The 24,766-nt window shown below is 44.7% G+C and overlaps 1 protein-coding gene across 1 annotated transcript in view; it reads right to left on the reverse strand.

The window, feature by feature from the left end:
- Nucleotides 1–3,119: 3,119 nt before the first annotated feature.
- The window catches only part of LOC118771668 (USP6 N-terminal-like protein), a 41,544-nt gene continuing 19,897 nt past the window's right edge, over nucleotides 3,120–24,766 (reverse strand). Inside the window, exons 3-15 of the mRNA XM_036519675.1 lie at nucleotides 16,951–17,024; nucleotides 14,502–14,584; nucleotides 13,734–13,773; nucleotides 13,299–13,379; nucleotides 10,016–10,123; nucleotides 9,562–9,671; nucleotides 8,023–8,071; nucleotides 7,544–7,664; nucleotides 7,007–7,101; nucleotides 6,257–6,322; nucleotides 5,754–5,853; nucleotides 5,126–5,278; nucleotides 3,120–4,204 (exon numbers count right to left, since the gene is read on the reverse strand). Of these exons, the coding sequence (XP_036375568.1) occupies nucleotides 3,120–4,204; nucleotides 5,126–5,278; nucleotides 5,754–5,853; nucleotides 6,257–6,322; nucleotides 7,007–7,101; nucleotides 7,544–7,664; nucleotides 8,023–8,071; nucleotides 9,562–9,671; nucleotides 10,016–10,123; nucleotides 13,299–13,379; nucleotides 13,734–13,773; nucleotides 14,502–14,584; nucleotides 16,951–17,024 (2,165 nt within the window). The remainder of the gene's footprint in view (nucleotides 4,205–5,125; nucleotides 5,279–5,753; nucleotides 5,854–6,256; nucleotides 6,323–7,006; nucleotides 7,102–7,543; nucleotides 7,665–8,022; nucleotides 8,072–9,561; nucleotides 9,672–10,015; nucleotides 10,124–13,298; nucleotides 13,380–13,733; nucleotides 13,774–14,501; nucleotides 14,585–16,950; nucleotides 17,025–24,766) is intronic.

The raw sequence follows: 24,766 nt of genomic DNA on the forward strand, positions 1-24,766 counted from the left end.
GGGAGTTGATTTACCACCACACCACCCAAACATGAATGGGTTGTGAGTGAGATTCTTCTGCTACTTTATTTAATTGCTTAGGGTTTTCCATGGTTAGAAAATGCATTTGCAGCGATCATCATACAAATTGTTTCATAAGTTAATTGTTTCATTTAAAAAAAAAAATAATAAAATAATAAAAAAATTTGCCGTGAAACTGTTACCTGGATCACTATGACGGTTTGATGTGCTGTGATAAATTACCCACAGTCCTCTATGGGCCTGCGCATAATAATAAGTTCACCATCTCGTACTCTCCAGGTACTCTCCATGCACTTGGTCACTGGATGCTGTTTAATACACCTCCTCCCACCCCCCCCCCCCCCCCCCCCCGCACCCCCTGCACTCTGATTCACTATCTGAGAATCATACAGAGTGTGGGGGTGTGGGAGTGTGGGGGGTGGGGGGGGGGGGGGGTTTGTATTAAACATCATTCAGTGACCTAGTGAATAATATCCATCTTTGTTGCTGAGGATACTGATATTGTTTAATACCCCCCCCCCGCACCCCCTGCACCCCCTGCACCCCTTGCACCCCCTGCACTCTGTCTCTGATTCACTATCTGAGAATCATACAGAGTGTGGGGGTGTGGGAGTGTGGGGGGTTGGGGGTGGGGGGGGGGGGTTTGTATTAAACATCATTCAGTGACCTAGTGAATAATATCCATCTTTGTTGCTGAGGATATTGATATTGTTTAATACCCCCCCCCCCCCCCCCCCCGCACCCCCTGCACCCCCCCCCCACCCCCTGCACCCCCTGCACCCCCTACACTCTGTCTCTGATTCACTATCTGAGAATCAGATAGGGAGTGCAGGGGGGGGGGGGTGGGAGGTGTATTAAACAGCATCCAGTGTCCAAGTGCATGGAGAGTACCTGGAGAGTACGAGGTGGTGAACCCACCACCTGAGGTTGTGGGTTCGAATCCGACCAGCGGCCCGGGGCAAGAGGAATGGGGAGGAACTCATACCCCCCTGAGGTTTCGGACAATGGAAACTGGGGGTTATGCAGCCGGGCGCAAGAACTGGCTGAAATTTTGCTGCGAGGTCACAGACCTTCCTCCAGCCCCACATGCAATGCGTAGCGTGCCGCGCAGCAAAACCCCAGCCGGCCGGCGCGGCCCACTTCATAACCCCCTGCTTCCGCGTCTCCGAAACCTCGTCCCCCCCAAGGTCCCGTGCCGCTGCCGGCCAGATTTGAATCTGCGACCTCACGGGAGTGAGGCGCAGACCTTCCTCCAACGCCACCAACACAAGGGTGGCTTTACCTTTTTTTTGCGTGCTTGACAAGCGACTCGGCGAGAACAACTGGAAAACAAACGACGACCGGCAAAGAGCAAAGAATAGAGAGCAACGGGGGCTTGAACCGCAAACCTCACGCTCCAAACCCACGCGGCTTAGCCCTCCACCCCAACAACCAGGACACACTTCTTGTGCTTTGTTCATCAAACTTGAAGATGTCATGTCCAATAGCCAATAGCCAATCACCAATCATCACCAATCGCCAATCATCACCAATCGCTAATCGCCTGTGACTGGGTCAGCTCGCTTCAGAGCAGTGGTGAGCTGGAATGTATGTGGAAAATGAAATTTTGCAGGGTGCAAAATTTCTCTAAGTAATATATAAGGCATTTCTTTTATTCCAGGGGAGTGTGAAGTGCAATACTGCTCTGTGAAATTGTTTTACAGTTGTGACATTTTGCTTTTGACTTACTCTGGCCACCAGATGGCAGTAATTTCACAGAAAAAAATGTCTGCTGTGTACAATAAAACTGTTAATTACTTAACATTTCCACCATTTCATGTTGTATGGTGTATCAGATGGGAGCTAGTGGTTTAATAACACAAAGTATGTGCACTTTCTCTGCTGAGAAACTAATCAAAGGCATCTACGTCATCTACGTTCTCAAAGTGGTTCACGGATCACGAGCGGTTATTCCAGTGGACCACCAGCTGATATAGATTTTAAAAATAAAACCTGACAGGCCTATAAAATAATTTTACATGTAGATGGTAGCTACCCCGAGAAAATAAAAGTACATATATTATTGTCTTTACAGTCCTTTTGGATCATCAAAAGCACCTTGGAAGATGTAGCAGAAGCTACATCTTCCAAGGTGGTTTGTCACTTTGAGTAGAGAGAGCCGCATGAGCCTTAAGGTCTCCTGTTTGGAGCCAGTTTGGGTCCCTTTGCACATACCTCATCCAAAGCGGCACCATTCATTCCACTGGGGTGGAAACCGGGAGAAAATGGCCTGCGTGCAGTAGTGTTACATGGCCCACGGATATTCTTCCACCAGTTGAGTGGTCCGCCACCTCAGAAAGTGTGAGAATCACTCATCAAGAGCAGTGCATTGTGGAGCCATATTGTTATTGCCATATTGCCATATGATTTTTATTGAACAGTGCAAAAAGCAAAAAAAAAAAAAAAACGTCAGAGAAAAAAAAATGTTTCCTCTTATGGGGAATAAAATTTTGAATTTAACAATACAAAATAGCTTGTATAGAGGAAATGGTAATACCAATTATCATTTGCCAATAAAACAGAGATCTCTTGACATGTTACCAGCTGCCGGGCCACAGGGTTGCACTATATAGTGCCAGTAATTCCTGCAAATTTAGTCCTTTGAGTCCTTTGAGAAACCTTCACTGGTGCCTCATTAAAATGAAGGCTCTTTCAGCTCACATAAACCACAATATATAATAATGACAAACAGTTTTTTTGTCTTTTGGAAAAAGAATTATTTGGAAAAAAAATATATTCACAAAATATATTTACATATTCCAATAATATTAGTGGACCTTTACAGTATACATGTGAATGTAAACCAGTAAAAAAATAAAAGGCTTTATAAATGAAGGGGCTGGATACAGGATACAGTAAAAGCTCATTACTCTCTTCTGCTCATCTGATGCTAAGAATTAAAGTGAAACCAAAATCTTCAGCCAGTTTGTCGAAGAACGGGATCTCTGGAACCTATAGAGGCGCAATATCATCACGTGTGACATATGTAAGACAAGCGAAAAAAATGAACAAGAGAAAAGAGGAGAGCTGTGTGTGTTTGTCAAGGTGCAGGAAGTCTCTCAGAGCAGCCTAGATTCCTGCTTGCTGAACACTTCCAGAGGGTGCCTGTAGTGTGGTCCTCCTAACACTGGAGGGAGCTGCTCCTCATGCTGTGCCCTGCAATGTTGCAGGCCGTGCAATTGGGGAGGGTAACGGGTGTACTGCGCAGGTGTTATCTGAGCCCTCTGGAAGCTCTGTGACTTCAGTACACCACTCGGAGTCATAGAGGCGTCAGCCTCACGCCCACCCTCGCCAGCGCCACGCCCATCATAACAAGACAGCGCCTCAGGTGGGTACACTGAAGTGCCAATCAGCCTGGTGGGCAGTCTCCGGTAGCTGCTGTAGGGGCTGCTCATGAGGGCCTTTGGGGAGACGGGGACTGTGGGAAGGCGAGCCGTGGTGCTGCAGCCCTGTTCCTCCGGCCTGGGCTCCAGTGAGGTGCTGTAAGGGGGGCTCCCAGGGCGGTGCAGCTGCAGCGGGGTGTTGGGGAGCCCCATCGCTGTGCGGTCAGTGCTGACGGTCTGGCTCCGGACTCTCCCGCTCCCCCCTCCCTGCTGCAGTGCCCGGGTCCCGAAAAGCGCCTGGGCGGTGACGTGCAGGGCTCGGGCGTGCGGCTCCGCGACCCCGCGGTCCGGCACGGGCATGTTGTCGTACTGCGACACGTTGGAGCCCCTGTGGGAGAGCGGCCACCATCGAGGCTCCTCCGGGCTGGGGGGGAAGGCCACGCCCCACCTGCTCACATCCACCCTCACCTCCGGCAGCTTCAGCCAGTAGGATGGCACGTCCCGCCGGGAGCTGGAGGCGGCATTGGAGTTGTGATTGGCCGCAGCGTGGCTGTTTGGCTTGGCGCCATCCACAGCCACGGTCTCCGCCTCCTCAGAGTCCTGCCCAAGCCCCTCCCTCCTCTCGGCCCTGAGCGCCAGCGTCTCCAATGGAGCCCTCCTGGCCTGGCTCCCCTGGGCCTGTTCCAGTGACGTGCTGGGCAGTGCACTGGCCGTTTCCTGCGTGCCACTGTGGCTCTGACCGTTTGCAACGTGCTTAGCGGTGCCCAACGTTTCGGACGGAAGCTGGCCCAGGGGCATTGTGGGAAACTCCTCCTCTTTACCTGGTGAGACAGAGGCGGACAGGATGCTCTTTCAGTCTGACTGCAAAAGTTAGAAAATATAGGCATATATGACAACAGCAGGTACCCAAAGACAATAGCACATGTAGCTTTTATGCGTAAGTTTAACCTGGTATCTCTTTCCACATCTCTGACCATGTCACTCAAACCTGCCCTCTCTGGATATGACTTACACTGAACCTGTACAAAAACCTGTACAAAAATTGCAGACTACAAACAGCCCACATAAACAAAACTATTAAAGTACTCTATTCACAAATACAGTATTTACTGTAAAGAGAGAAGCAAATGTAATTTTATTCATGTACATCTATCCATATCAAAAAGCATTTCTTTCCAATTTCAATGAGCATTGGAGACCACAAAAAATGACCTGATGTGAAAAAAAGATAAAGATGACGGTGACAATGATGATGACATCTCTAAATATCCATGACAGGACAGTTGAGGGTGAGACATTCCACAATCAACACTTATTTATGCAGGGTGTTTAGAGCAGGTATAAACGTCACAGAATGGCCGACACAGTCATGGCTATGCTGTGAGAGTGTTGTATGGTGGCTGGGATGGACACCCTGACGCTGACAGACGGAAGGGACACAGGGACAGCACTCCAGCTTGCCCACCGTTTGCGGCCGTAGGAGGGGACATGTGCCCCGTGCACGGTCACAGTGCCAAAGGTTGCTCCAGGGACAGGGAGAGAGCAAGAGCGTTAATCACATACACCTTTAACAGCAGGAACAGGGTGGGACTGTGTACTGTATGTTTGTGGCTGTGTGTGTGTGTGTGTATGTGTGTGTATGTGTGTGTGAGAGAGAGAGAGAGAGTTTCAAATGTAGGGGATAATTGCTGTGATTGCAGAGTGGTGTGGAGCTGTTGACAGTGTTTGTGGAGGGGGTATACCTGGGGGCGGCAGCTCCAGTTTGGAGCGTTTCAGCTCTGACATTGAGCTCTGCAGCTGCTCGATGACAAAGTCGTCCTCATAGAAGAAGTCTTTGGACAAGGTGACCTGCAGGAACTCAACCAGCTCCTCCATGGAGAGCTTCATCAGGTGCTCTGCATACACACAGGTGTGAACAATGAGAGGGACAGAGAGATGAACACAGGTGATACAAAGGCAGGGGATGTACAGGGGAACATTCAGCCAGCAGACTATGGTACACACTGCTGCACAGAGTGTAATAGTAAAGTCACATCAACAGTCCTGCTGTCGAGGGCCCTGACCTCTGCTCTACTCTGCCACCTACAGGCAGAACTCTCCTCTACACTACCAGCGAGAGGCAGGGCTCTGCTTTGCACTGCCACCCAGCTTTGAAAAACAAGCAAATGTACCACATCTTTCCTTTATCAAAACTGAAAGGTCATTAAACCATGACATTCCATCACACACACTCTTTGTTAACAAGTTATAAAGCCTTTCATATTTTACAGTAGAGGTTCTGTCTGCATCATCAATGGATCCATTCCCAGTACCCTGTAAACAGCTGAATTAATCCCTGACCCGCACCCCAAAAACAGGGCAGGATCTTACTCTTGTGCAGTTTGAGGATGGTGTAGGACATGGCAATGAGGACCTTCTCTCCCTCCAGGATGTAGATGTCCCAGATCCTCAGAGTCAGAGTAAAAGGTGTCTGCAGGACAGAAACGCAGACGTACCACATCGTGCACTGCTACCCTTCATTATTTGCTTGTTTCACAGATGTTTCTAAACCCTGTCACACTGTCACAGGGCATCACTTAAGGAGCACACTACTATAGACACACTATCAAAGAACTCCAGGACAGATCTCAGACCTGGTGCATACAGTGGAATAATTTAAATGAATAAATAAATAAAATACCAATAAAAAAGACAGCAAAATGATAAAACATCACAGCATGATACTGCATGATAGAGTTATAGATAAAGACTTAAATATAAGTAAAAACTTGGGCATAAAGACAAGGAAGTTTGAAAAGAACAACATCAGTAAGCATTTTGTTTGTGTAAGATGAAAGGAGAGAGTGAAAAGCAAGGGGGGGGGGGGGACCCACTCTGTCAAGAAAGCACTGGAAGAACCACTTCATGGTGTACAGGGTGGTATAGACCTCCTGGGTGTCCTGGAAGAGACAGAATAGTGTTACTGAATAAGACAGTGTGGTCATAGAAAGCGTAACACATCTAGGTGTTCAGCATACGGTGCAGGGGCTTCACTGTGGACTTGTCTGGAGTTCAGTGTGGTCACGGCACCACACACACAACACCACCCTTTTATCGCCACTTTCCTGCACTTTCATCTGTCACTGCCTAGGCCTCTCCTTCCCAGCCAAGCCGAACTCTCTCAGTGTCAGCCCTAGAGTCACTGTGTAGTGGCCACTGAGATTTATCATCCGTTCTAAAAAAGAGAAGCATGTTTGTTTCCCCGCCAGTACGCCCACATGAGTAATGATTATATACTTATAACTAAGACTAAATGACACAAGACAGCGAGCACAGAGACAACCACTCTGTGTGTGTCTGTGTGTGTGTGGTTTAACAATATACGATATCTCTATGCCTCTCCTCAGTGCTCTGTTCGGTCTCCTTTGACTACTCCATTAACTGCGGTCACTTGCTGCCTTTCTGTCTCTGTTCAGTCTCCTATGACCACTCCACTGAGTGCAGTCACTGGGGTCCTGCCTGCCTCTGAACAATGCTTGATGATCACTCTGCTAACTGCAGTCACTACAGTCCTGCCTGCCCCTGTGCACCCTTCGGCTACCACTCCGCTCTGAGTGACCAGTGCAGTCTTTGGTATCTCTCACCAGGTGCTGCTTGAGTTTGGGCATCATTTTCTTCAGGATGCGGTCGTGGTGCTCCTGAAACCTCATCAGCTTGGGGAAGCCAGGAACGAAAAACCCTGCACGTGGGGAAGGGGGGGGGGGGGTCAAAGGTCACAGACTGTGAGATGGGGGGCAGTTTAGCGGCTGTGGACTGAATATGACCGAGGCACTGTATGTGAAATGAAGTTTATGTTGTGTGTTGTAAGACTCGTGGCCCGCTTGTGATGTAATGTTGCCATCCAGACCGTATAACGGGGGTCTGGTTCTCTGTATTGTCATGTTTATGCCACTGTGTGGCAGTGTGGTAATGTAGTCAGACTGTTCATTGATGTCAAGGAGTACTCATATTGACCACATATTCTATGGCACCGTCACAGTGTGATCCTCATGACCGTAAACACTGTAACAGTGTGGTCATGTTGGTCCTGAATGATGCGTCCATACGGTCGTGGTGACCGTTGCAGTGGCACAGCTCTGTGACGATGACCGTAAATGGCACGGCAGTGCGGTTGTGTTTACCGTGCATGGCGTGTTTCTGACCCGACAGCAGCTTGACCAGGGCCCAGAAGGCGTCCTCCTCGTTCATGTAGATTAGCAGCAGGGCGGTAATCTGGCTCATGCCCTGACAATACCCAACCTCCTGCAGGAGGAGACAAACAGGATAACACCTGCACCACCTGACTCCCTTTCACCTTACCTCTCACTCTCCCTCTCTCTGTTTCCCTCTCACCTTCCCTCTCACTCTCCCTCTCTCTCTGTTTCCCTCTCACCTTCCCTCTCACTCTCCCTCTCTCTCTGTTTCCCTCTCACTTTCCCTATCACTCTCTCCCTCTCTCTTTCTCTCTCTTCCCCAGGTGTCTGTCTCACAGTAATCCACCCCCTTCTCATACGCAGGACCACTCCACTTGAAAGGGGGCCGGTTCTGCACGCCTCTGCTCTGCAGATACAGATCCCTGCAGACCCTGTGAATCGAGTGAATCGTAAGCAATCTGACTCACCCTGTTGTACACGGAGTAGGCCGTGAGCACGTGGAACAGGGCTTGCTGCCTGGAAGAGAGCCAGACCAGAGTCACCACACACGTCCACAGCCCACTTTTAAAACCACAGCCACATCAGCAACCCCTACACCTTCGCTGTGGGCTAACGCATCCGCACTGCAGGAACCAGACACATTTCTCATTCAAAGTCAGCTGCCAAACCACCCTGTAGCTCCTTCCAGCCTGACGGCTGAAGCTAGGCGGGGCTGGGCTTGGTTGGTGCCTGGTACCTGCTGCTGTAAGTGACGCTGTTTGGGCGATAGATGACAATCTTACCTAGTATTACCTATACACCAACGCCCCTGTGCATCAATGGGGACACAGTGCACAGAAGGTGCTGTCTTTTCTCTCACCTGAGCACCTGAAACACTTCCCCCTATCTCCTACTAAACTATCAAAATAATGTAATGGTTTGGTTGTAATGGTTTAACACACTCATTAGCTTTACCTGCTAGTTTGTACCTTGTCTGGCCATCCTTTGGAACTTTGTCATGCAGTACTTCTAATATTTTTGACTATGTATGGTTTTTTGCTTGTGTTGTATTGTACCTCACTTGTAAGTCGCTTTGGATAAAAGCGTCTGCAAAATGAATAAATGTAAATGGAATAAATTCCGGTTTCTGAGTTCTTGACTCACTCTGGCCATTAAAGCTCCCATGGCACTTATCACAAAGAATAGAGGGTTGCCTAGTGTACTGTCCAAATTCCCTGCAGGCTCTTTCAGTTGGCTTTTTAATAATCCCCCAGTTTGAACAGATACAGATAGTAACATATTCTAAGTACCAATCCTGCTAGCCAACCGCTATTCCAGTTAGCTAAGTCCCATTCCAGTCACCTAACCATCATTCCAGTGAAATAACTCCAGTGATCTAACCCCCATTCCTTTAAGACATCTTAGAAATATTATATCTGATTTAATCCATTCACAACTCCACTAAACAGCTATAGCAATAATCTATCGGTAAATGTTATTTAGAATATATCAATTATAAATGGCTTAAAAGATGAGCACTCCACAGAACTACAGAAAAAAAACAGTAGCATAGCAAACCTCTCACAGCAGAACAAAATGCACTCCCACAGGAGATTGGGATCAACAGTATATCAGGCCTCACAAAAAACAGATACATGAAGTGAGTGAAATGTGTTTCAAACCAATTAAATCTGTGTGCAAGAGCTTCTGTGCCTCTGTAGTGTGCAATTAAGATATACTGATGTAATAAAGACTGTGTGTGTGTGTGTGTGTGTGTGTGTGTGTGTGTGTGTGAAAAACAGTTGTAATTAGGGCTTCTCTTTGGGAAAATCTGGTTATATAATCACTGAAAACTCAAAAGGTTTGTGCAACTCCTGTATAGTACACAGTACTGCTCTCCCAAAGCAACAGTTATAGTAAGTGCCAAGTGTGAGGGCAATAGAGTATCTGCTTGATACGGTGTTGGTAAAGTACTCACTTGGTGAGGTGTAAGTAGACCACTCCCCTAATGTCTTTACAGTACTCACTTAACGTCGTAACGATGCATGAACATGATGTGGTCGCGGTATGTGCGGTTCACATCCAGGTCAATCTGACGGACGTCTGGAGACATACCCCTCGCCCTCTGCTTTAGCTTCTGCCACAGGAAGCATGGGAGGGAGGGGGGAGAGACAGTAGGAGAGAGAGAGAGAGAGAGAGAGAGAGAGAGAGAGAGAGAGAGAGAGAGAGAGAGAGAGATTGTTAGAGAGAGAGAAGGAGAGGAGAGACAGGAATACAGAGAGGATAAGAGACAGAGGGAGAAAGTAAAAGAGAGGTAGAGTGTTATCAGACGACATTCAGTCAAAACAAATGTTAATCACTTTGAGAAACAAAAATCCTCATCACAACTGGGTGTGTGTGTGTCTGTGTGCATATGTGTGTGCATGCGTATGAGAGCCATAGGCAGAGCTAAAGCCTCTATGTTTCCTGTGTGTTAGGTACCTCGTAGAAGTCCTTCTTCTCCGCCTTTATTTTGGGGATATCCAAGAGGAGACCCCACACCTCTCCCCGCAGCTGCAGCGGGATACCTTTATAGATCCTCCTGACCAGCTGAAAGGAAAGACCCACAACATTCTCACATCCAGTGGCTTCTATACCTGCAGTCTGCAGGTATAGAAGCCACACACACGCACGTTTTCACTACAAATTCACTACTCTTCCGCAGGGTTAATGTTTTATTAGTAATTTTTGTCCACCATTTCTGTGGAGGTTTCCGGAGAAAGTAAGTTATAAGTATATTTCACAACCAATAGTGTTTGGTACTTTATTAGTCACCATTGTTCAGAATATGAACATGTATGCCTAATATGTTATATGTGAGTATGTAGGGAGTCTGCCAAAACATTATCTCAAGGTATCATTTTCGAAGTTAATACATTTTGCCCAATAACTTCTGCAGCACTTTGAGCATATTGATTGTAATTCCACTGCTTATTTAAGTGGAATAATAATATTTAAATAATTTTAGTGAATGGATTTTGGTATAATCCTTTGTAGCTCATTTTCTCACTGGGTGAAAAATACTCAGTTTGCAGTTTTAGAATAAGTGCCAGTGTCCTTCTCACTTAGGAACAAGAGGATGAATTGTCTGTTCGATCATTTATTCACAGGGAAGTATTTAATATCGCTTTCTAAATCCCCCTCAACACTCAGCGCTTTGATTAATTCATCAGCACCTGCGGAGGGTTACAACCCAAAGGAACATGATTGATTTTAGTAAGTCTACGAACTGTGCCCTTTATTGAAATCAATCACAGCGGATCTCTCTCCTTCCTGGAGTCATGAGAGTGAGGGAGGGAAACTACACACAGTGAGGAAGCCTCAGAATCCTCTGCATCAGTGAGGTTCAGTGTTCTAAAACTCTCAACTGAGAATTCCCACTGTAGTTAAACTAGTGCCGCTGACAACTCCCAGCTATGTGATTTACTCGCTGAAAAAGAAGGTGTCCAAACCCTTTCAGGTGAGTCATCCTCTCTAACTGTAAAGTGCTCTGAGATGCATGACAGGCAAATCAGAACTGCACTTCACAATCACCATCACCATTTCAATCCACTGGAACAGCAGTGACTGCCCCTTTAGAATGCCATCAAAATAAACTTAATTGCTGCTCACGTCTGTTTAAAATGGAATTAAGATCGACAGAATTGCTACAGTGATGTCTTTATGGCTGTGCTGCTGTACTGCTATACTTTACATTATATTATTGTCATTTAGCAGATGCTCTTATCCAGAGAAACTTACATAGGTTACCGTTTTTACACTCTATCCATTTACACAGATATTTACTGAGGCAATTCTGGGTTAAGTACCTTGCTCAAGGGTAGCAATGCCCAGGCTGGTAATCAAACCAACAACCTTTCGGTTACAAGCCCTGCTCCTTACCGCTATGCTACACTCCCACCCCGCTTTACCACTTTACCATCTCTCCTGCTTTCCCACTATGACGACTTGCTAAACAGTTGCTAAAATCCCTGAAACGATTACATTGTATTACAAGTATTACACTGAGTGGGCTGTTGAGGTTGCAGATAGAGCAAGTGTAGTTAATGACTTACACCTGCAGCTATCCATTTAGATTACAAACACTGAGAGTGCAATTTGCAGAGAACACAGTGCTGCTCCAGTCCAATTACATCCAACTCAGACAGAGCACTAAACATCCGCATTTTTCATTAGGCATCAATATTTAACGGACGCATTGAGCCGGTGTATTGATTCAAACCCAAGACAAAGTCCTGGAGTGGAGGAAAGATCTGGCGCCCTGTACAACCATTGATTATTAAAGGCTGAACCTAAAACCTATTCCCCTGGATCTCTGTCAGCATGCAGTGTATTCAAAACAAGCGAAGGTGGAGTCATGGGTAGCTGTGTGGAGTAGTAGGTAGAGAAGTAGAGTTGTGAGTAGGGAGGTAGAGTAGTAAGGCACAGTGTGGAGTAATGGTAGGGCCATGGATCATGAACAAATGGTTGCTGTGTGAATCCTGTGTGGTTGTGCACTTAAAGATATTTAATTGGTGTTACTGCAGAAACAGAACCTAAAGAACACATGCTCTACACATTGTCCTGATCAAGCAACAAATAAATGAACAGCTTTAAAAGTTGTCAGTTGAAACATTCCAGATGACAAATGCTCAGAGCCCACAGTCTCCGTGGTGACAACAGCTCTCCAATGAATGAGTGATGGGAAAGTTAATTCCTCCATCTGTTTTCATTAATCATACATCCATCAAGAGGGGCGCACCCCACAGACGGGCTGTCACACTCCTCCACTGACAAAATGGGCTTGACTTTAATGCTCACATGGGCTTAGAACCAAAAGGTTGTGGGTTTGATACCTAAGCCGAGCATTGCCATAGTATCCTTGAGCAAAGAACTCAGCATAAACTGCCTCAGGAAATATCCACCTGTATGAAAGTAAGTTATGCAAGTCTTGATTATTCTCATGATTACGATAATAATATAACAACTTTAATATAACATATAATATTAAATCAGTTTCTGCATTGCTGCTACATTAATGCCACTGTTTGTACGGTTTCTCATCCCAAGCCAAACTACAAAGGAAGTCTCAGGCTGTGAAATTTAATTGATGTTATGTAAGCACTGAACAGCATATCTGCATATAATCAGCACTGATAGCAGCAGGCTTAGCGTTTTGGTCTCTCCAAAACAGGAATAACAAAACCTCGAGAGTCAGGGTTTCCCCTCCCACCACAGGAGAGCAGGGGGGTGAGCGTGCGTAGGCGGTGCCAGGAAAGTTCAGCTCTGAAGCTGTTCTGGGGTCAGCGGCACTTGAGCGGCAGGGGAGACTCCATCAGCTGAAATGCCAGCAGCCACGCAGGCTGGCGAACACACAGCTGTGCTCTCCCGTCCTGGGCATCAGTCTGGCATAGCCAGTTAATTCAATCATTCTTTTTATATAAACATGTAAGAGTTATTTTTATAGAGTTTGGAGTTTTCTACAACCGAAATGGTGAAACAGGTTCCGTTAACACATTCAGTTCAATTCAATCACTCATTTCAACTCAGTTTAATTCCACTGCATTCAAGTCAGCTAAACATCATGTCCAGTAAATATGTGACTGCGTTGCTGAAGGACACAATCCTTTCCTTTTAAAATTCCTTTTAAAGAAACATGTTATTTCTTATAACGCACTTTTCGGCAGGGATGTAGGACGCATCAACCATAACAGTCACATGATTGGACATTTCCCTGTGTGCTCACCTTATCACTGTTCTTGTATTTGTCCCAGCTCTTCAACATCTTCAGCCATTTTGTGGTCCTTTCCACCTCCTGCTGTTTGTGCTGCAGGGAGAGAGAGGAAGAGGAGTGGCTGGGCCTGAATCATGATCATTAGAGCGCACTGACGGTCTTGCCATGGTCATTAGAACAGCTTACTGGTCTTTACACCATCACTGGAACACTCTTATGGATGTAGTTGTGCAGTCAATGGTACATGGTGGATGACACACTAACGTAAACCATTGTCAGGTACATTATCTAGAGAAAAATCATTCTTTAGCATGATTTTTTTTTCTGCTGTTGCAAGTGAAGGTGAGTTCCCTTGTCCTCTCAGGTCTGTTATTTCCAAACAGAAAAAAGATTAAAAGAAAAGCAAGTGAGTGACTTTAGATGAACTTCGGATGAAGCTATATTCACCTTCTCCTCCACAGAGCTGCAAAGAGGGAGCTCATTTTCACTGTTGGAGAAGAAGCGACACAAAAGGTTACATTTTTCCACCAACTTGTGAAGACTGCCAGAAATGTTCTGTTATTTTAACAAGAAATTAGTCAATTAAACAGGAACTCATTCAAACTTCTTTCTTTTGTGAGAGTGGGGTGTAATTTCTATTCATTTATCATTTAACATCCTTCATTTGACCAAAACTTTCCAATAAGATTAATTCTTCATGTAAAGAGACCTGCTCAAAAATGGTAGCAATACTTACCTGCAGGATACAACACTACAGGACAACAGCGTACAATACAAGGCTGATAACAGGCTGATTGGTCCTCGTCCCTGACCATCTGATACCAAAAAAGGGCGAAACCATGGCAGCTCACAGAACTGAAGATCATTATAGAGCTGATGATCATACACTGCATTGTAGTAAAGCTCACATCTCTAAGGAGATCTGTTCTACTCAAATGGTCAGCATCTCCCAGCTTGGGGCTCTTATAAAACTACATGCTCTCTGGCTGCCAGTAAACCAGCTTTAACCCTTTTGTACGTGACTTATTTTATGCTAGAAATGCAATATAATTTATGCTTTGCACTGCATTTTTATGTCTTCCACAGTCAGAGACAGGTGAATTTAATGTTAAGATGTGAAGGCAATGTGCTACACATTGTGAGTCTGAGACAGACACACACACACACACACACGCGCGCGCGCGCGCACGCACACACACACGAGGGGAGTCTTACTGCACGAAGCCGAATCGATCAATGACTTTGTACAGGTGGAAATTTGAGTCCTCCCAGGGCTCCACTGTCGCACCCTCTTTTCCCTGAAATACAGGAGGCTTTAATAACACTGCCATTACAGTAACAACTGCCATAGTACAATATTAACTCCATAATTATGCTACAATAATGCTGCCATATTGCTGTAATAATGCTGCCATAAGGTTTAACAATGTAAAATAAGATGAATGTCTGCAATAATGCAAATAACACAACATAGCTGAAGATTCAGAGGAATACTCTTGAAGCAAAAAGGTTGTCCACAGAGTAGAAAGCAAGGTGCTACAGTCATGGACATTATAACATCATGAAGGTCAGTATTACGCCATACCACAGTCATATTCAAATACATATGCTGTATTCATTAACAGTGGTCGCTATACAGTCCTATACAATACAGTACACAGTCCTTTTAGACTATGGAGTATACTATAGTCTATTGCCTGTTAGCCTATGGAATATACTACAGTATTATATGGAGTATACCAACAGTTTATCTGTGTAAATTATTATAAATAATATGGTGTTAATGCTGTCCAGGCTTTATATTGATAAAATGAACAGGATATCAAATGTTCCATACATATTTTAGTGGAAACACTAGTTTAATGGGATTCAGTGATTGCATTAGTATTTTTCATTTTTAACTGATTTTTCTGATACTGTTGCTGACTGGTGAAAGCTGTAGGGTTTGGACTACTGTAGTCTATAGTTCTGCAGTATATGAAGAGAGCCTACATTACCAGTTGCACGTCCCCAGTACCTCCAATGAAAATCCACCACCTTCTATCAGCTATACACATTTCCTCCTACCAGTTCCCTTATACGTAGATTTTTTCTAATTCCCAGTTTTTTGGGGGAAAATCTGTTCTGACTGCCATTAAGAGTTTAACTCAACTTTAACCTTCCAATATCTGTGACTTACTATAGCAGAGTAGCTCTGTCTCATCATAGCATCGATCAGTAGGACCTGCTGATTCTGATTATATAACACCCAAAAAATCTGCTGGTTATCACAGCACTGTGTAAGGAGCTGACCCATGCTGGGACGTAAGCAGTTGCATCCTGCATGTGTTCTCTCTCATGCAGCTTTGTACTTGTTTTTGTCAGTCTGGGTAAGAGCGTCTATGAACATGTAAAATGTCATCACCTTTATTGGGTTACATTTATTTTTCTCATTTCATCCAAAAATACACATAGGAGGAATAGTGTGTTTCAGGAAAAACACCTTACAACAATATATCAGGGTTTACTTGTGTATTCTCATTTTCAGAATAATATTTTGTTTATTACAGCTCACGACTGGCATGCTTTGCATGGGTACTGCTATGTATGTACCGCTGGGTCTTAAAGGGTTAACACATTTCACCCTTAGGGGCCTGAAATGAGGTGCAACAGCAGGACAGTGTAGCATTACACCGTCACTGACCATCTTAATTAGCCCTTTCAAAATCACGTCAGGCTGCCATGCTGACATCACAGCGGCCGTCAGTCAGGCCGGCAGAGCCTCATTTTCCTCACGCAATTAGAGCCAGACAAAGGGGAAATCAGGCGTGAAGAGGTGGCTAGTCTGCATGCCATAATTCAATATGACAGTGACACACTGCACTTCAGACTGGGCAATGATGGACGAATTTGAGGTTTTTTTTAGGCTTGGTGTGCGCCCTCTCAAAAAAGCCTGACATCTCCACCAACGCCAATATTCTGCTACTCCCCACATCCGTGGTCCCAAGCCACCGCCCTCTACCACTCAGGGGCCAAACCGGTAATCACATGGTTGCAAGTCTGAACCCCTGTTATGACAAAGCTTTAGTTACACGAAAAATGAGGCATTTTCATATCTAAGCAGATAAATAAAATTATGATTCACCAAAACCAGCAGACTCCCCCTGTCTCACCCAAGTCGAAGCTAACCGTGCACTCACCAAGGAGGAAAGTACTAGCCAAGGACCAGGGAGGCGTAACCCTCTGACTGACCATAGATATTTGCCATCTGCTTTGGTGATTGCAAGAGGGAGAACTTAATACCTGAATGCTTGCCAAAGTCAAGAATTACAGAATAAAAGAAAACCTTGATTTTGCTACACAATTACGACTCTGAATTCTCAAAAGTTTTATACCGCTGCATACAATTTTACAAGATCTAAATTCTTTTTCCGTAAGTCATTACTCTGTTTTCAGGCTGGAGTTTGGGCCACCTCCTTCTCATGAACACGGATCGCAAGAGACCTTAAGACTAGGGGGTGTGTCTTTTCTCACTCTCACAGCGGGCGTGCGAGGACTCAGGGGTATCTTTGGAACGCAGCTATTGTTGCCAGTGTGGTGGAACAGCAGGGGAAGGAAGGTGGGGCAACTTGTGTGAACTCTAGCATAAAATAAGTGTCACGTGCATCACACACCACCAACTCACCTTGTCATATTTGGCTACAATCTCCGCTCGTTCCTGTTCAAGCTTTACAGCTGAATCCTGCTCCACATCAGAGGCTGTGAGAGGGAGAAAGACGGAGAGAGATTTGACATTTATCTTTGCAGTAAATATGTGCAAATAACAAATGTGAAAAAAGAGATTCATTTTTACCATATTTCATATGGTAAATATACATTATTGGTCTTCATATTTCTAAATATTTTCAAGGTTTATGCTTATGCTTCTCATGCTTCACTGCCACTTACATTATCAGAAGTATACAGTATTATTTTTACACTTGAGAAAATTCAATTTTTGTTTTCTTTTGCACAAAATGTAAGGAGTTTTTGATACCATACTGGATTTCAAACCTTATCACTGGATTACAAATACAAGATTTCTGATACCAGTGGTCTACAGTGAGCAAAGTTTCAGGTTTCCCTCCAACAATGAACCTGGAAACGGAAAACAAATCTCTTGCGAAAAGGGAAGCCTGCCTTATAATCAAGGCTTCCTTATATCTGGGCCAGAACAGTATTACTGGGATAGCTATTGCTGAGTGCAATTGCTCAAGGGAAAAGAAGAGTTTACACCCCACACCCCTCTTGGTCACCAATATCCTCTACCGCCCTGCTGCCCTCAATTCACTGACACAGACTCTGCTCTCTGAAACAAGGCATAAACTTGCAACGCACTTCTGTTCTGACTTCCTGATCAATTACTGACCCCAATTACTGCTGTGCACCGCTGCTGTGCGCCTATTCCACCCATCCAATCATCTTGGCCCACACTCATTCCTATAGTAGAATCAACAAATACACTTCCACACATCTCCCTGCAGGCTGGAGGTTGCAGACTGAGTCTCAAATGAAAAGCTGACTGGAGGAAAGGCAGACTGGCTCATACAGGCTTGATCTCAGGGGGTCTCAGGCCTGGGAACAATGTAAAGCTGCTTTGTGACAGCTTGTGTTGTAAAAAGCACTATACAAATAAAATTGAATTGAACTGAATACACTGAACAATCTAATTCAATTTAAACTAACTTAAGACAAATACATACAGGGGGTCATTACAAGGTTAACAAATTAAGCAAGTTATTATAAAAGGCCTTTTTTCCTGAAAGAAGTTACATAAACCTTATTTACACTGCGGTCAGCTAGATCTGATTCTGGTCACACAGTGTATGTGTCTCCACTTGGAAGACAGAGAAGCAAGATACTTACCTGCTGGCTACTATTTCACATAACATTTTCCGCACCAGACACCCTAGCCCAGAATCCATTCCGCTGCGGTGGAGGCAGACATTTTCAGGCAATGTTTATTTTTAAAAGAGGTGGTATTTGGCCCCCGGAGCCAGATTTAAACAGCTTTGTAGAGATTAAAGCGCAGGCCAGGGAGAGGACTCATTAATGGCCCGCCCCCTCCCACTGCAGGCCGCCCTATTCGCCAGCATCGTGTTTCATTAGCCCAGCACAACAGACACTAATTAGAAACACAGATCACTCCAGCGTTCACCCCTCCCCGCATGGACATGTTCAAAAAACGAGAACATCAATATGCAGAAGATTTCTGTGCATCAATAACTGAACACACATACAAATAGATAACAAAATTTATATGCAAAAACTGTCGTGTTTCTGAATCCACACACCACAGCAAACTGTCTCGACTAGTAATGAAATTAAACTTTTCAACTGCCTGTCTGCTTTCCCTTGTTAAGGAGTGCAATTAAAGAAAACATTCACCCAAAGTGGGTTGATGACTGAGTCAGGTGCAGTGTTATTGGGTTAGTGGGGCATGGGAACCCTTTGGAAGACCAATGGGAATTTTTGTGGAAGGTGTTACAGCATGAATAGGAATTCTCTGAAAGGAGAGTGTAGGAGTGTGAAAAGGAATGATCTTGCTAACGCAGCAGGCAGGTGACAGGCATGTCACCTGTAGACTGTGGATGTGACACATGTCACTGCACAGCTACAATGCAGGTGTACTGTCCAATGTGCCCCACTGATGGGGCAGAGAGTTGTGGCAGTCAGGCCACAGGAAAGGGACACCCTGATGCAACACATGCTTCAGGGCTTTTATTCCACTCTGCAGACATTTGCGCTCCAATGATGCTCTTAATCTTACACACTTTCTAAAACTGTAACCAGAATCTCAGAGGACAAAAACATGAAAACAAGGCAGTCCAGCCAAATTCAAAAGTAAGACAGAGGCGCCATGTCATTCATCATAGTTTTAGTAGAACACTGAAAGTAAAAAGATATTTAAGATTAGAATATGAGTTGGCAATGAATGAACTCAACACACGTGCACATGCACAACATGTAATATTCAAACTAAACTGGTAAAATGTTTAACTTGAACGGTACGCTGCAATCTCTGCAGAAAACCGTGAGGACAGTGGAAACAGGCTGAGGGCTCAGGGGGTGAATGAGGACTGTGCCCTCTTTGGAGATTCAGCTGAGGTTTTACAGCCCCACAGCCTTGAGTTCAGCTCAGACTGAAAACCCCAGTTCTGCCCGCAGCACACAGCAGCTGCTGGGAAATACGAAAAATGAAATGTGCTAAAGCAGGTGCCCACACAGGTCAGCCTGACCCCGTGAAGCCGAATGCGGTTTTTCTCTCACTGTGAAAACTTTGGAGAGCCGCTCGGCCGCACTGCGTGGGCGATGTTTTTTTTTTTGGGGGGGGGGGGGGGGGGCTGGCATGATGAAAATAATAAACAAACAACAGAAAAATATCTCCTCCAAAAGCAGTTTGTAAGTAAGTCCAGGGCAGCCGCCTGGAACGGGTCTTTGTGGGTGTGTGAAGAGTCTTGGTGTCTGTTTTGTCTGAGAGAGGGGCACTAATCGATTGTCAGGGTAGATCTGTGCAGCAACTGTGGCTGTCTCAGTGGGAAAGCAAGGCAAGGCAGCACCATTTGCTTCAAATTAAAACATCTTTCCCTTTTTTCACTGCCTTGATTGGATTCGTGTCTCAGTAATTACAACATTATCAAACTGACAGTGTTTTCAACAGCTCTAATGACCCGTGACATGACTTGCGTTTAATAAATTATAATAATTTGGTCTCTGGACACAGAGAGGCACAGCAAGGTGACATCTATGGGGAGATGCTGCATCATCGAATAGTGCCACAGGGTGCTTTGGTCTCCACAAGATGTCTTGATAATAAGTCAAAGGGCTTGATGGGTAATGTAACGCTTCCCTGAGCAATGTGATGGTTTGGTGAGTAATGTAAGTGTTCAGTGAGCAATGTGACTGGTTGCTAAGCAATGTAACCTGTTGGACCTGGGGAGTCCAACCTGAATGCGGTCAGGTTTCACTCTGAAGCAGGGATGTCCAGCATATACAACAACAGGTGGCTGAATGACACTCCGAGGAGGTGAGTCAGTCCCACGCTCATTAGAATCTAGCAAGCAAAACATTTTGATCCACCTGCAGCTGTGACCAAACAGACATGGAATAAGGTAGTGCCCCTTATTCACTGACTGGCTCACTGAACAATTGACTGTGTGGCTCCTCCAAAGCAACAATACCCTAATTTAACCACTAGATGGCGCATAAAGCACAAATAAGGGGATAAAGCAAGTGGTGCCTGCTGCCTCTTTTCAGCACACCCCCTTTCGTACAATATGAACATCTGTAAACAATACAGTAAATACAACAACAATTCAGGATTGTATTTTTGTCATATTAACTTTCATACTTTACATGATCATGTAATTAATATACATTTACATCTTGCAATGACGAATAATAACTCAGTTGTTAAAGCACACAAGGAAGTTTCAAGTGACATGAAAAGTGTGGCATATATCAATCAAAGGGCCTTGAGGTGACCCCAGGTATGGCCAAAATATCATGAAAATGCCAATTATACCTGATCAATAATACCCCTAGATATGAAAGTCGTGGAAGAGCCTCCAATGTACCTTTCTATGTACTGAATTTCTGGAAAATCCAAAATGTCATAGACATTTTCATACAGAAAGATGCCGTACTTACTATTAAAAACAGAGAATCTCCTCAACTGCAAAGGACTGTAGTGGAAGCTATATTCTTAGACATGCTCTTAATGTTACGTACGCACGCACGCGCGCGCACACACACACACACACACACACACACACACACACACACACACACACTGTCCTTCTTGGATCTGCCCTGCTTTCTGTGTTACTGCAAAATGCAAATTACCTTGTTCGCTGAAGGTGGCCTTGGCATATCAATTCAAAACCTGGACAAACAGTTTCTCCTCCTGGTCAAAAAGTATAACCGAAAATCTGTTTGAATAATTTAAAAGCAGATTTCAAGATAACGTTGTTCAGAGGGACTGCCGAGGCTTAAACTTGGTAGCTCCTGCAATGCAATGGAGTCATTTGATAAGAACAAGGCCGTTAAATCAATTTGCAATACACAGAAAAAACACCATTTTAAAGTGAGCTCCACACCATGCAACACAAGTACTGATACCAGGTAATGCCTTATCGGAAAAAAGCCATGGACCATGAATAAGAATTATACTGTCAGAATGTCTGACTCAAAGCTTCAAAAGCAAGCTGTCATCTCTCCCTTTACATTCCGGTTATGTCCTTGAAATGCCCCTGCTTCTCAGAGTTGCCAGCATAAACAATGAGGAAACTTTCACACCAGTGCATCAGACCGGCATAACTCAAGCATACATTATGACGGGAGTCCTATTAACGCTGACATTCTGTGCTCTTGGCTCTCTCATTGTATCACTGCGCTTCATTTTACAGCCTTGTTAATGTTGAGCGTGCTTCCAAACAGCGACCAAGCTGAGGGCCTGACGAGTTATAGCCCTCAGACAGGAGGACATCACAGGGTGCTGTGGGTGTGAGGAAGAGGAGGGAGGTAAGCAGGAATAAAATAGGAGAACTGTCCAATAATCTATTCAGCAGACAATGAAGCCCAAAGATTTTTATTGCCTTGTCTTTGCCCACAAATATAAAAAGTACTGGATGTCCTGCCTAGGTCTAGGGTCTTTTTCTCTCAGTTCAACCAGCTTTATTTATCACAACAAAGCATGTGTTGAAAATATTAAATGGAATACTCAAATATTAAAAATACACCACATACACTAAAAATAATACTACTAATAACATTAAAATAACTGTGTTGTTTCAGTGTTTCTCTTTCTTTCTCTCTCTCTGTCTCTCTCTCTCTCTCTCTCTCTGTGACACACACACACACACACACAGGTATATCAAGTGCCCTTCTGCCATTTCAAAGGTCTCGTACACACACACAAGCATTCATGGAAACAAATGTATCACATCGCAGCATGGGTATTGTAACCTTCCTGAATGCTTTGTGAATGGGGATTACCCATGAATCACTGCAGCAACAGAATTATTATAGACATTATTTGGGATTGACCAAATGCATGATTCAGCTCTGTCAATGTTTCAAAATGAAACGAATGTCCTTTATCAATACTCACCACTGAAATCAAAAGTAAAAGCTCTCTGAAATCATCTGAAGCACTGAAATCATGCCAGTGTCAATATCATGTCCATTTCTTTGAAATCGTGTCAGTTTCTCCAGTGTCTGCTAGAAGTATAGCCACACGAGAGAGAGAGATATCAGACAGAACCAGACACCATTAAAGCAACAGACATGGATATTAGCACATTTCACTCTATTTGTCAACTTCTTAACTAATAAAGTTATTCTCAACATTCTACCTCACGCATCCATTTTAGAAACTAAATGCTGCTTTCAAGACAACTGCAATCTAAAGAAAGGAGCAAACCCATGCACTGTACAGGGAACATTTATTTAACTATTATTAAATATAACAGACACCACAAAAAAAACTAATATGGTGACTTAGCTCATACCTGCACTTGTCACTTGCCAGCAGACTCCTCTTTCACTTATTGGTCTTGTAATCAGGGGTAAATCTCAGCCATGTAAGAAGGCTGACTGCCTTAGTGTACTGTGCTGGCCAGGGCAGTTTAAAGCTCAGCACTGGACCCCACAACATCCCTCATTCACAATAAAGTGCATCTTTGTGTTCAGAACTATGTAAAACAGTAGATGCAGGCCTGGTAAGTGTGTCATTTCTCAGTTCATCTCAGCAGAGTGTGACAGGGTTTAGGGACAGCACAGCAGTCAGTCCCCCAGCTTTAGAAACACTCACCCAGTATAAAGCTACCATGACATGAAATGGAAATCTGTGCTCTGGCTGGGACTTAACTTCCCAGAATTCCATGCTGGGACCACTGAAAACCAATACACTACAGCAAGGCTACTCAACCCCTTACCAAAAGACCCACAGAAAAGATCGCCTCACACTAGATGAGGTCAAATGGGCAATTTGCAGCGGATTATACTCTCTGGAAATAAAGGGTATCTTTTGGCAAGATGAAGAGCTAAAATTGTGCATTGTTCTGCCTTTCTGTTAAAACTCCTTCAGCCTTTGTACACCCACTCCTCCTATCTGTCTCTGCACCTTCTGCAGAGGTGTGAAGACCAGCATCGTTAACACAGTGCTGGGTGAGCTCCACACACTCAGAGGCTGCTCACAGGCACTTCATAAGAGAGGGACCCACTCTCTGTGTACCAGTGTCACAGCCTTCTATAACACACCTGAAAAGACCCGGAGGACACCAGGCACATTAATGACAGTTTAGCAGTTCTGAAAGATACTCCTTCCGATTGATATCCTATCAAATACAAGCTACAGCTATCCAGGTAGTTTTTTGAAAATCTGCATTTGTGAGATCTCAGTTTTTACACTGCATGTTACATTGTTTCTTTGTGAAGCAGACTAGGGAACTTACATTTTTACATATACCTATGATATACATATGGATACGTGGACATATTCCTCATTTTCAAACCTGGATGTGTACTGATGTGATTCAGGTCAAGTACCTTGTTCAACAACATACAACAGCAGTGCCTCCCCCCAGGAACTGAGCCTGAAACCTTCAGACAATAGAAATCTTTTCTCTAATCAGAATCATGACCTTGCTGCTGCGGACACAAAGACACAGGCATTTTTCCTGCACAATGGCCGATACACTGTCAGTGGTGGTACAGAACACAGTGGCAGTATTACATTACATTCATTATGTTCGTCAGTATAGCCACTCGAATTCAAAAGTCAAGTGAGAGTGGGGCTCTCGAGTGACTCAGTCAGCAAGGCTCTCCTCTCGAGGGTGGAGTGAGTTCTGCAGCCCAGATTCAAACCCAGCCATGTTGTCAGCTGACCGTGACTGGGAGCCCACAGTGGCAGGACAACCTGGCTTACTCCTCATCTTCCCGCTCTTCGTCGGCCACCTGCGAGTTGCTTGGATACTGTCAGTGGAGTAGAACCTATGCTTCAACTGGTGTGCGCCGTGGGAAAAACAGCAACTGACTGTGTATGAGTGTATCAGAGGATTACATTCTCACTTCAGCACTCTTGCTGTGAAAATAGGAGGCTAATGTGCAACTGGTGAGTCTAAAAAGGGTTATATGAAGGGGAAAAAACATAAAAAATATTGAGTGAGAGAGAGAGAGAGAGAGAGAGAGAGAGAGAGAGAGCGAGACAGGGCAGTGAAACTGAGAATCCCATGCTGGCCACTGAGAGGTCAGAGTACAGACTGTTCCCTTGAATCACGAGTCCAGCCCAAACCGGCTCCTCTCCCGAGACTACGGAGTGCCCCTAAACCACTCGCCCCATATTCATTACATTCATTCATTCATCACACACCCAACAGCAGCCTCTACACACTTGCATTTAAAAGAAAATAAAAAAAGACTTCTACATACCTTAAATCTGTCGACACTTACAAGTGGTT

Source organism: Megalops cyprinoides, chromosome 25 (assembly GCF_013368585.1).
Source record: "Megalops cyprinoides isolate fMegCyp1 chromosome 25, fMegCyp1.pri, whole genome shotgun sequence".
In the NCBI taxonomy this organism is placed as follows: Eukaryota; Metazoa; Chordata; class Actinopteri; order Elopiformes; family Megalopidae; genus Megalops; species Megalops cyprinoides.